Source organism: Ruditapes philippinarum, unplaced genomic scaffold (genome assembly GCF_026571515.1).
Source record: "Ruditapes philippinarum isolate M1 unplaced genomic scaffold, ASM2657151v2 ctg2234_1_1_1_1, whole genome shotgun sequence".
NCBI classification, from domain to species: domain Eukaryota; kingdom Metazoa; phylum Mollusca; class Bivalvia; order Venerida; family Veneridae; genus Ruditapes; species Ruditapes philippinarum.
In genome coordinates, this window is record NW_026867319.1 from 40,267 (window position 1) to 54,340 (window position 14,074).

The following is a 14,074-nucleotide window of genomic DNA, read 5'->3' on the forward strand; positions in this document are numbered from 1 at the left end:
TGTCCCAAGGGTTGTTGTGGCCAAGTATGAAGACAATACACCAAGAAATAAAAAAGTTATGATCCAGGTACAAGTTTTCGGACGGCAACGGCAACGGAGACGGCAACGGCAACGGCAACGCCGACCTGACTATAACAATACCTCTACTTTTTTTTTTCAAAAAAAAAAAAGTCGAGCTAAAAAATGTCTGTAAAACAGTTCACATCATCAAAACAAAATATTTATACAATTAGTTCTGTTGTCACTCTTTATAAAACTCTTATAACATGTGAAAGTTTCTTTGTAAAAGCTGATTAAAATAAATCATTTTAATATTTTAAATTACCTCCCTTTTGGCATTTTCAATTTAAAACTTCAACCAGTTTACAACAAGCTCCTGTCTACAGATATAAATGTCATCCAGCAGCTAGGTTAATATTGGCTTGAGCGGATGAGGCGTGTTGAAACATTATACAAATATCTACTTATCTGACTATCAGGGACCATTAACTCAGTTATTGTAATCAAATACATTTTTCAAGTAAATGACAGCAATCAGTAATCAGGGCTCTTTTTAATTACATGTAATTATTATTTTACAAGCCTAAATTTTGATGTTCTTACTGATAATATTTCTATTACTTTTAATGACTATTAATGTATTTATAAGAATAGTTGATATTCTAACTGTAAATGGCTAGTCCTTCTGTTTGACATTAGAAAAAGCATTTTTCTTTGCAAAAAAAAAAAACAAAAACAAATAAAACACTTTTACTTTAAATAATATTCTCTCATAAATGAAACAAGCAAATTCGTTGAATTTATATCCCCCGCCGAGTACTGGTTATTACTAACACAACAACTGAAGACATAAGGCTTTATTTATATATTTATCATGGCATAAACAGTAATATTCTTTGAACTTGATAAATATTCAGGGCAATAACAGAGCCATAACTCTGTGTTAAATAGTAATATCTGGAAATGCCAATGAGATGTATGCATACTGCATAACTAATCAAGGGCCATAAATCTGAGTTATATGTGTCTGACTGGAACAAGGCGACTATATGCACATCTCCTCTTCGTATCCCATAAAGTTTCATTGAATTCCAGCCAGTAGTTACAGAGAAGTAGCACGGAAACGATTATTGCTCTGGTTGTATACTGCATAAGTTATCAAGGGCCATAACTCAAAGTTAAAATGTCTGACCCAAACAAGGCGACGATATGCGCATCTCCTCTTGGTATTGAAGGTTCCAATAAAGTTTCATTGAATTCCAGCCAGTAGTTGCAGAGAAGGCGCAGAAACAAATATTTTTCTATATGCATACTGCATAACTAATCAAGGGCCATAACTCTGAGTTAAAATGTCTGACCCCAACAAGGCAATGATATGCGCATCTTCTCTTGGTATTTAAAAGGTTCCCATAAAGTTTCGTTGAATTCCAGCCAGTAGTTGCAGAGAAGTAGCGCGGAAACGATTTTTACTCTATATGCATACGTCATAACTAATCAAGGGCCAGAACTCTGAGTTAAAGTGTCTGACTGGAACAAGGCGACGATATGCGCATCTCCCCTTGGTATTAGAGGTTCCCATAAAGTTTCGTTGAATTCCAGCCAGTAGTTGCAGAGAAGTAGCGCGGAAACAATTTTTGCTCTATATGCATACTGCATAACTAATTAAGGGCCATAACTCTGAGTTAAAGTGTCGGACCGGAACAAGCCGACGATATGCGCATCTCCTCTTGATATTGATGATTCCCATAAAGTTTCGTTGAATTCCAGCAAGTAGTTGCAGAGAACTACTCCGGAAACGAAATTCGGACGGACGGAAGGACGGACAACGCCAAAACTATATCCCCCTCGGACGGACAACGCCAAAACTATATCCTCCTCCCGATTCCATCGGCGGGGGATAATAAATTGTAATTCTTAGCAATTTTACTGACAGAACAATACTACATGTATCAACATACACATATCCCATATATAAATGTGTCAATCATATCAACTTAAAATTATTATTGCTAGTTTTTGTTAGTAACAAGCATGTGTTCACACATAACTGATTCAACTATATCAATAGTCTTCCTTTAAATTTATAACAAAAGGAGTGTTAGATTATCAAACAAACTGTTATATCCTGAAGAATTTAGATCAGTTGATTATATTTTGGAGGTGAGTTTAAGTATAGTTGTGGTACTGTACACTACATTTCTTGCAAAGACACAGGGATCATACACAAAGCTGAAATGTGAAAGGCTTATTTTAGACAAATGCTGGCACCTGAGTAGAAGCACCGGACATTTGTTAGCTAGCTGGAATGCTTCCGCACATGAAAAAATCGAAATCTCAAATAGGATTTGAACCAAAGGCTATGAGAGGTAAGAGATTCAATGTCAGTGACAGTAATCACTCTGGTTACTGTCTCACAGATGCCTTACAGTATTAACTTTATTGTAATAGATATGTAATCAGGACATAAATTAGGGTTGCAGTTCAAATTAGAAATGTGTCCATAGGACACAGGGTGCCCCCACCGCGCCACTGTTCTGTCAATCTTATGACTCTAGGTCAAATATTTTTTGAAAACTAAAAATCTTTTACTAAAGTACAGGGCAAGAACTTTACAAATACTGAATAAATCCACAAGCAAACCCCAAGGTGCATAAGTACACATGCTGACCAACATTTTTGAAAACTTTCAGGCCTACAAGTGAAATACTTTTTGAGCTATGCGTGAACAAGTTGAAAATTGCAAATTTATTCTACTGTAAGTCAAGGGCAAAAACAATAAAATTGAAAAAAATCCACATGCAAAATCCCAGGTGCATAGCTTCACAGTGATGTGAATCATTATTCCTGTATTTTAGTGATGTTGATCATTATTCCTGTAAAGTTGGTTGATTCTAACTCAAGCACTCAAGGAACAAATAACAACATAATGAAACAGTTTTTACTAAGTCAAGGGAAATAACTCTACAAATACTGGATAAATCCACAAGCGAAACCCCAGGTGCAAAACTAAATATGCTGAGCAACCTTCCCGTAAGGTTTAATGACTCTATGTCAAATCCTTTTTGAGTTACATGCGACACAAGTTGAAAATTGCAAAAAATTTCTAAGTCAAGGGCAATAACTCTAAAAATACTAAATAAATCCAGACGATAATACCCAGGTGCACAACTACACATGCTGATCAATATTCCTGTAAAGTTTCATGACTCTAGGTCAAATCCTTTTTGAGTTACATGCGACACAAGTTGAAAATTGCAAAATTTTACTAAGTCAAGGGCAATAACTCTAAAAATACTAAAAATATCCAGACGAAAATACCCAGGTGCACAACTACACATGCTGATCAACATTCCTGTAAAGTTTCATGACTCTAGGTCAAATACTTTTTGAGTTACATGCGACACAAGTTGAAAATTGCAAAATTTTACTAAGTCAAGGGCAATTACTCTAAAAATACTAAAAATATCCAAAGGATAATACCCAGGTGCACAACTACACATGTTGTTCAACATTCCTGTAAAGTTTCATGACTCTAGGTCAAATACTTTTTGAGTTACATGCGACACAAGTTGAAAATTGCAAAATTTTACTAAGTCAAGGGCAATAACTCTAAAAATATTAAAAATATCCAAACGAAAATACCCAGGTGCACAACTACACATGCTGATCAACATTCCTGTAAAGTTTCATGACTCTAGGTCAAATACTTTTTGAGTTACATGCGACACAAAAGTGAACGGAAGGAAGGACGGACAGACAAGGGTAAATCTAAATGCCCGCCACTAAAATGGGGGCAAAATAAAGACACACAAGACACAGCAAATAAAGTATGTTTCTAATAATTAAAAGAAATCAGAATTTGTGTGCCTATTCAAGATAATTTGATCAATATAAACCTATCAATTTTATAGACACAGATTTGTAGTTTTATGCATTTTGGTCATTTTATTTTTAATATTGTTATGTCATGATTTAGCATCAGATATTGGAATGCTTCAATAAGCTCGTTACTGAATATATTATTTTAAATTTCTTGTACTGCTACCAGTTATAAGACTGTATAATGATGTGTATATTGCTGAAATGAGCTGGTTGCCAATTAATATCAACTAAAATATTACTGTAATATTTTTAAAAATCTAAATTTTACAATTTAAAAAAAAACCAAACTGTATTACCATTTCAGAGAAAGAATAAAGAAGACCCAGTACCTGCTATTGTCGTTGAACTTGATGACATTATTACCATTACTATGATCCTGTGTTGCCATGATCATCTTAAACAGGGAACCATCCTCTTCTATATCATCAATTATCAACTTCCCACGGAAAAACCAGTGACGACTGTGCTCACTATAATAATTAAAACTTTAACAACTTACTTGATAACTTTCGTAAAAGACCATCCTTATTGTTAAGGAAGGCTTCGAGTAACTGATTAACAGAGTACTCGATAAAACGTTCAAATATCTGTCAACAAATTTTATACTCCAATACTAGTTATGTAAAAATATCACTTCACTTTTCCGTTGTATATAATATAAACAAAAGGAAATAATGTCCGAAATTCTGAGATATATGTCCACAATAGAAATAATTTAACTTGCTTAAAGAAAACATATCATCTGTGTAGAGGTGTGAATATTTTAATGCAAGTTGAAAGTTGTTTACATCTTTAAGTCAACAGTTTGACAGGGGAGGTGAAAGTCATTAAAGCTACATTTAATAAATTTCATAAAAAACTAAACAGCGCCATTTCATTAATAAATTGGGTTTTATATCGACTCCAGGTCTTATTTTGGTGTCCAGACAACCAAAATGAGTTTTATTAGCATACAAATGGGTAACCTCATTTTGGCGAAATGGGCAGTGCAATTTCTGTTTGCATGAGAAAAACTCTGCCTTCGGATAATCCGTACATCAATATCAAATCAACAATCATGACTATAAGTAGCAGTCCTAATTTAACGGTATATTTCCGCATTGTAATGAATGTTTTCATACAAATTTAATCTTTTTACGAGATGATTACTTTCACTGAACCCCAGGCTTAGTGCACCGTGAAGCTAAAACGGTTAAAGTGTGTTTGCACAAGAAAATATCATATTTGCTGTGTTCCGGAAAGCAACTATAAAAGTGTGACGTAGCGCATACACAAGCTGATTATAGTCTTCAATTGCATGTTAAAATTCGTATACGAATTTAGTGTTACGGTGGGGTTGTCCGTTTAAAATCCTAATTTATGAAAAATATTTGATGAGATTTACAACAATACTGTTAAACAGGTTAATGAAACTCTAGAATGTTTGATCTTGAGGCCGACGGCAAAATATTTTTACATATTTATTTAATGTAGCTTTAAAAAACCTCTTTTTATATAACTTTCGGCCTCTTGAGTACCAAACAGTGTGTTTAAGGTTATTAATTTGTTTATATATATACTGCTTAAATGCTATAATATCACTTTTAATAATATCAGATTTTAGTAATTAAATAGACATAAATCAACACTGATTTTTACTTACAAGGATTTATCATAGAACTTGTCAATTTTGTGTATCAAAATAGAAAACTAAAGTGGATTGCGGCTAATATCATTATTATAAAGTACTGTCAGCCTTATTCTCCTGAATGTTTGTCAGAAATTAAAAATCTTAAATAAAATATTCCAATAGTTGTATCAATCAGAAAAATTACCAAGTTCTCGAGTACTGAAATCCATACATGTTGCCTTCCTTAAGAAATTGTATTTAATAATTCTTTGCATTTAGAAATTCTACGAAAAAAATTAAGTATGGAATAGACAATCACATCTTAGGAGATTAAGAACTACTATAATCATTTGAACAACTAAAATGAAAACAAGCAATTAAAACAAGTAGATTATTAACAGAACTTGGCATGGTATAAATCCTTGTTAAATTTCTTGTTTTCTGTAAAAAATAAAAACCCCATAGTTTAAAGCATATGAAAGGGCTGATTCTCACCTATTAGATTGTGCAAGGTCAAAACATTCTACACTAGTTGGATTCCTCTTGACTTTCTCCTCAAACAGTTTAGTATAGAAATCAAGGTCCCAGTTATCAAAAGCTAGACCTACAACATAGAAATAGGTATCACATCATGAAATACTTTTTTCCTCTTTTCATTACTTTCTTTTCATTTAATATTGACATTTGAGCCGCGTCACGACAAAACCAACATAATGGGTTTGCGACCAGCATGGACCCAGACCAGCCTGCCCATCTGCGCAGTCTGATCAGGATCCATGCTGTTCGCTATCAGTTTCTCTACTTGTAATAGAATTGGTAAGCGAACAGCATGGATCCTGATCAGACTGCGCGGATGCCCAGGCTGGTCTGGATCCATGCTGGTCGCAAACACACTATGTTGGTGTTGTCGTGACGCTGCTCGTTTTTTTTTACCTATTTGTGTCATTGCTTACAAACATGTGGTGCATATTTTGTTGAAACTAAACCAAATTTATCCTTCTTAAACCAATAAATAACAGTCACACAAAGATATTTCAGTATGCCAATAAACAGAACATATTTTAACAAAAATGTCTCTATAGTTTACACCCTATGCCATGCACCCAAGAATGCAAAACATTCTTTATATAGGGACCATATTTCAACAGCATTCTCATCTATCAATTTTGTCTTTGTTAACACAAGAAGGCAATGTTTAGCCAGCAATAGAAAACAGGTAATGAGAACACATTTTAAAGGTTCTAATATCAATGTATAACTTGTATTTTTTTCTTCTTCAATAATCTTGATTTCCTTATAACTGAGAGAGATAACATTCTAGATGCATTTATATTTTAATATTCCTTGTATATTTATTCCAATGATTTAAGAGATTTATGATGCTTACTCCAACTTGAATTTACAAACAGTTTTTGTACTGTAAATTATGAGCTTTAATAAAACATTCTTCCTTTTTAAATTTCACTCAAGAAATACTTAAAAACATTTTTTTCTTTCAGAATATAGAAAACAAAACCCACTATCTTTGAAAATGAGAAGTTTAGTGAGAGGTTAAGACATCTTTTATTAGAAATTTACATGCAAGATGGTCACCTAAATAAGTTGATCAGTTCCAAGTATGAAAACTTTGCTCCGTTTTTGAAACGAAAACAAATCATTTATTTATTTCACACTGGGCTATAATTAAAAGCTATATTTGTGCATTTCAATGTAAGAAAGGTAATGACTGTCATACTTTTCCTGATGTAAGAAATTTTCTTAAAGTATTTAGTAAATAGTGATGCCATGATATATGAATGTTTTTTTTTCTTTCACTTTTTAGTATTTACCTAGGTCTTTGTTTGCTTTTTCTAAAGCAGAACGTCCTTTCCCTATTATATCTACATCATAGACTGGCTCAGAATTGATGTCAAGCTCAAAAGTTTCGACTGGTTTCAAATATCTACACTGTGTCATCTTATCATGCAAACAGTGTACCAGTCTGTCTTCTAGATCATCTGAAGGCTTGTTACCATGGAAACTGATCAGGTATCGTACAGATGATTCAATTCTTGTTACCTTTGATAAACCAACTGATTTACAAATAGACACTGCATTTGTAGACATGGGTGTAGAAAAGTTTAACCTGAAACATATATTAAAAAGTTAACAGATGAATTGAGATGGAAATAAAATGCTGTCAAATCAACTAAACAACAAAACAACACAAACTGTTAAAATGAAGAATAAAAAATCCATAATTTTCGTATTTTAATTAAACGGTGAATTAATAACAAAAACGGGTGTCTTAATTCATACATTATAATTAGATTCTGGACTTAAATTTAAAACAGTATGCCTCCAGATGAGCCAAAATATTTCAAGAAAATCAACCTTCAGAAAAATGTACTAAGATTTTTACAAAAGTAACAAGAGGGCCATGATGGCCCCTGAAATCGCTCACCTGTATATAGGCCCCCAGGGCAGGGCCAATTTTAACCCAGGGGCTTTTATTTGAACAAAGTTGGTAGACACCCATTGAAAATGTTTCATGATAAATATCTAAGCTCTAGCTGTCAGAAGATTTTTTAATTTTTTACTATACACATATAGGGGAAAAACAATGACCCCCCCCCCCCTCTGGGCGGGGCCAATTTTGTCCCCAGGGCTTTTATTTGAACAAACTTTGTAGTCACTCACTAGAAGATAGTTCATGCTTAATATCTAAACTCTAGCTCTTTGGGTTTTTTATAAGAAGATTTTTAAAGTTTTTACTATGTACATATAAGGAAAATCAATAATCCCAGGGGCAGGGCCAATTCTAACCCCAGGGCCATTATTTTAACAAAAATGGTAAACACCCATTAGAAGATGTTTTATGCTAAATATCTTAGCTCTAGCTCTAAAAGAAGATTTTTTAAGGTTTTTACTATATATATAAAGGGAAAAACAACGACCCCCTGGGGCGGAGCCAATTTTGACCCCAGGGCTTTTATTTGAACAAACTTGGTAGACACCTACTAGAAGATGTTTCATGCTTAATATCTAAGCTCTAGCTATTTGGGCTTTTTAAAAGAGATTTTTTAAGTTTTTACTATATACAAATAAGGAAAATTAATGATCCCCGGGGCAGGGCAAATTTTGACCCCAGGGAATTTATTTGAACAAACTTGGTAGACACTGACTAGATGATGTTTCATGCCAAATATATAAGCTCTAAGTCTCTCTGTTTTCTAAAAGAAGATATTTAAAGTTTTTTCTTTTGGTTGCCATGGCAACCAGAGTTCTGCTTGGAATTAAATTCTTTGAACAATTTTTAAAGTTGACTACCAAAGGAACATTCCTGTGAAGTTTGGATAAAATTGGCTTAGCTGTTTATGAGGAGATGTCGTTTAAAGTAAAAGTTTACGGACGCCGGACGAAAAGCGATCACAAAAGCTCACCATGTCACTTTGTGACAGGTGAGCTAAGAATATTCACAATTCAAGAAATTATTAGCATATCATTTGCAATTAATGACTGACTTTACAGTATTTATTACCATATTTCAACTGAGTGACTAACACACCAAATGGCTATCTTTTTTGCATGTTCTAACCTAATTGTGGTGATTTTCGTATTAAAATTTCAAGTGATGTTTGCCATATGTAAATTACTTTCTTTGCTCACTTTAAAATCAATACTTTACTTTTTTTCATACATTTTAAATTTTTTTATGAACATTAGCATCAATCTGGAGTAAATATCTGTCATGAAGGAATGACTAACCTTGGACCTATTTCGATCAGTAATGATGATTCATTGTCTTGTAAAGATGTCTCCTGTGACAACCCCTTCTTTTGAAATGGTGTAGACAGAATCCATTCAAGCTTTTCTCTATTATCTGCTTCTAAACCTGCATTTTAATATTGGCATATAGTAACATTCATTAATGAAAAAACAGCATTACAAAAGGGAATAACTCATACCAATAATGAGTTGATAAAAATAAACTAAACCCTTGTTTTGATGTATACCATAATTGACATAAAGAATATAATTATTAAAATTCTAAGACAACAAAATCACAGAAAAAATTGAAAATAAAGGTGCATAACTCTATCAATAATAAATTGGTTGCAGAGAAAATCAAACTTGTCATTGTTTTGACATCACATACTTGCATGAATGATTAATACTATCAATGAAATGTTTCAAAGTTATCCTGATGAAACCAATAACTTCATGGAAAATTTGCTTTAAATGACCTATAAACTCTATCAACAATATATGAAGATTGCAGCCAAAATAGAATTTAACTCATGTTTTGATAAGACATACTTACATGTCAAATATAAACACAATTACTGATATCTCCTTCAAAAGTTATTCTACAGAAACCAATTGTCGATAAACAGACAGATTTTCTTATGGAGTTGACTTCAAGGGGTTATTCCTTTGATCTTCTTTAATTTGTAAAACCCCATAAGGAACCTATAACGTACCAGTATATCCTATAGACATAGAGTATCAATTTCTGAGGACAGACAATATCATACCATAATATTATCATCTTAGTGCAGTAACAGGATAACTCCTATTGAATTTAATACGAGTTAATCTTTTGCTCCAATAATGTAAAGATATGTCCGGAAGAATTTTTCGGGCTTACAAAAAGATGCCAAATATTCAAAACAGACAAAACGATTCCTGCAGATGCACATGGTTTAACCTGAATCAGTATGTGTTTCAAAAGCGTAGACAACGGTGAGTGAACTGGATGCAGAACAGGCATTCAGACTAGTCTAGCTAAAGTTCTGAAATCTTTATCATCAAAGCTACAAAACTTAGAGTATATTCCTACCTTGAGTAGTTTGGATATAGTAACATAACTCTGTCTGAATTGTGTCTAAATTTTCCACCACCAATCTTATCTTCCTCTCTGCTGCAAGTAAACCCCCTCTGCTTACACCAGGCTGCTTGTAATATCGAAATATCATGACTTTCATTAGCCTATTTTGAACAAAAATACATAAAATATATTTTTTAATATTCTTCTTATCTGAATTCATCTAATATTTTAACAAAGTTGTCAACACAGCCAGCTCACCTTTATAGTAAAACAAGCCCTTTGTTTAAATGTATGCCACATACCAAAAAGGCGACATACACCTTTGAAACTATGGTCTCTAAGTGGTTCTGGCAAGTAGATATCATCAAAGTGTATGCACCTATGAAGCAGGGGTGAGGAAAAATGAATGTTTGCCACTTGCCCACAGACAAGTTGGGCAGAGATTTTATTTGTCTGCAGCTTCACTTTACTTACCGATATAAAAATATAAAACATTAGCAATAAGTTTTTACAAATATTAATGAGCTGTAAAAGTGCCCTTTCATGAATAAGACAGGAAACCAGAAAAATTGTTTCCCAGTGTGATTTAATAAATAAATGTGTAGGTAACATGCTGGCAGAAAATATGTTGAATTCTATACCTATCATTGAAACTTTCAGTATCATTTCTTGTGAGGCGCCGTAACATAATGATAAATGGCGGGGTATTCCTATAATGGAACAATAGCAACTTTTGGACTTGCAAGGTAACAATAAAAGCCGGAGATTTCTGATTGAAAACTGATGCGTAGACTTGTCTCCTGCACACTTCTATGGGAACCATAATTGTACAGGGAACCAGATTAAACAGAAGCAGTGCATAAAATACCGAATGACACTTTTAAAATGGAAAATTATGTAAAATAAAAAATTACGATTCTTGTATCTGAGTCTGACTTCCCAGTTCATAGGTTTTGCCTACTTTCGCATTTTTTAGAAATGTACCCTGAAGTGTCAATGATAGGGCAGGGCGTACATGTTCCCTTACTCATTAACAGTGCCAGGTCTTTTGATACAGAGGATGTCAAAGACTGGGACTGCAAAGCAGGCACGGGCTTTGTCTTGCCCTGCTATAAACTACATGTGTATATTTAAAAGAAATCAAATAAAAAACAACTTAAGAATATATAAAATCCTCTACCTATCAGCGAAATTTTCAGTGTCATTTCTTGTTGAGTGCCGTAGAGCAATGATAAACGGCAGTGTATTCCTATAATAGCGAATCGCAACTTTTCGCAATGTTCATAAGCTATTGCCTTATTTCATATCATGAAATTAGGCAAAGCCTTTGAACGGAGAAGTCTGTTAAAGAAAATTGTTAATTTTTCCGTTTTAAAGGTGTCATTTGGTATTTCATGCACTGCTTCTGGATCTGTTTTTACTCAGAATACTTGACGATTATTACTAATACGAAAAGTTGGGATTGTTTGTTATCGGAAAACCCTGCCTATTATCATTGAGTTATATTGAAATGGCGGCGCCCAACTAGAACTTACACTGAAAATTTCATTGATAGGTATAAAATTCCATATATTCTTTAATTGTTTTTTATTTGATTTTCTTTTAAATATTCAAGTATAGTCTATAGCCGGGGAAGCCAAAGCATGGGCCTGCTTCGCAGTCCCTGGTTTTGACTTCCCAGTATTATTGGTGTTGAAGATTGGTGATCAAGAATAACTGGATTGTTTTAGTGTTCAAATCTTTTTTGTAAAAATTAAATAAGCAGTATCTTTGTTGTGTTGTGAATATCAAAATTACTTTTCATTTTAAAGAATAGAACACAAGATTAGTGTACAGGTGGTGTGATAGCTTAGTTGGTTAAACCACTGATTATCACTCCACATAATTATTGATGTTTACATAATCATTTATCATCAGTATTATGTATAAAAGAATTATTGATGTTTATATAATCATTCATTATCACTATTATGTATAAAAGCCTTAACTGGTGCAATTCAATTACCGACAAATTATAGCCTAATGTTTTCAATAACTTTATTATATGGCTTCATTTGGTAAAGACCTAAAATATATCATTTATAGACAAAAGCGAAAATGAAAGAAGCAAAATATCGTCTAAAACATAATAATTTATTTAATAAAATATTCTCTGAAAATCAATTTTGGGGCTGGATTGACCATATTTGGGGCCAGGTTAACTGATTTTAGGGCCGGATTAACCGATTTTAGAGACGCATTGACCAAATAGAAATTGTGTGGGGCCGGATTGACCAATTTTTGGGCCGGGTAGTCCAATATATTAGACGTTACAGACTTGTTATAGCCTGACGTCTAATAGTTATTGCTCATAAACGCATAGCATTTTTAAAAAATCTAAAATGTCAATTGTCTTGCCTTTCAAGCTTTATTCAAAAGCTTATCTTCTTTTCTTTCAATTTCATGCTCAATCATTAACAAAAACTCTCAAACAATGTACTTATCAATTAAAAATAACATATAAATATCAATCTAGTTTTGCCTATCAGCCATACTGGTTAAGTAAAGCGCTTTACAGATTGATTCCAAATTTTTTGAACAGAAAAATATATTCGAACATGCTGACGGTGCATGGGCAATTATTTCGTTGAAAAAATATTCCGTTAGAAACTTCTGACTCATTTAAACGCTTGCATTTAAATTAGCCAATCAGATTTCGTGCACTGTATGGCGGCCATTTGTTTATCGGCTGTATAAGGAATTTAATTAAATGAGAGGATTTAATCATGATTTTTCAGATGTGACAGTTTAATTATTTTGTTAAAAGGTATTTATTTTTTAGTTTTGTTCATAAATAGGTCAAAATTAATGTAAATACACGCTGTCTTAATTGTTTAAATGCATTTGATCTAAATCGATGTCTAATGTCAATTTGTTTGCTACACAATTTTGCAAAGATCTGTTAAGACCTAACATAACATGGAAAATGAAAAATATCAGATTAATGAATGATCAATATGAAAAAGGTTACGTATAATTAGGACTAGGGACCTGGTAGACTAATTTTGGGGCCAGACTGACTTGAGGCCGGAATAACTTGGGGCTGGTTGACTGTAATTTGAGGTGAACTGGTAAGAAATCCAGGCATCAGTGCTATACACTGGGCATGTAGGTCTAAAAGAACCAAGTGGTCTAGTCAATAATAGCTAGAGCCTGTTGTATCATATAGCTGTCTCTTTAATGTATACCTGCTTAGGGTGATAGTAAACGATTTTAAAGCAATATGGTGTAGAAGTAGAAATACATTGGCCAAAAAGTTAATATCGCGAAATCTAGTGACAATTCATTTGGTAAATAATTATAAAATCAGTGAACGGACAGGGATGTCAAATAATTATAAAATTAACTAAACATAATATTTCTAAAATAAAGAAGAACTATCATTAATGAAAAACAAATATAACACCTTTCAAAACTGTTTGAAGGATAACAAATGTGGCGCCACGATCAATTATTTATCTCCAATTTGAAGATTACGATAGATTTTCTAACCCAACGCGTACTTAAATGAAGAAAAGTGATGTAGTTTTTTTTATTATTTCTTTTTTTTTCTTTTTTACCTTCTTCTGATTATTTTAAAGAAATTTACCTTGTAATTGTTAAGCTGTGGAATCCCTGTAAAATACCAGAAAATCGAAATCAAATTCAAGAAAACTTTATCAAATTTATATGATCTGAGCAAGCAAGCATGTTATACAATTCTATAGTTCATGTCAGTACAAAATAATCAAAAC

At 33.0% G+C, this 14,074-nt stretch overlaps 1 protein-coding gene across 1 annotated transcript in view; it reads right to left on the minus strand.

Annotated features, from left to right (window-relative positions):
* The window catches only part of LOC132735701 (phosphoribosylformylglycinamidine synthase-like), a 52,124-nt gene extending 38,274 nt beyond the window's left edge, over positions 1-13,850 (minus strand). The window contains exons 1-6 of the mRNA XM_060722682.1: positions 13,747-13,850; positions 10,314-10,462; positions 9,239-9,365; positions 7,321-7,616; positions 5,987-6,095; positions 4,212-4,352 (exon numbers count right to left, since the gene is read on the minus strand). Coding sequence (XP_060578665.1) covers positions 4,212-4,352; positions 5,987-6,095; positions 7,321-7,616; positions 9,239-9,365; positions 10,314-10,458 — 818 coding nt within the window. The 5' untranslated portion in view covers positions 10,459-10,462; positions 13,747-13,850. The remainder of the gene's footprint in view (positions 1-4,211; positions 4,353-5,986; positions 6,096-7,320; positions 7,617-9,238; positions 9,366-10,313; positions 10,463-13,746) is intronic.
* Positions 13,851-14,074: the final 224 nt, after the last annotated feature.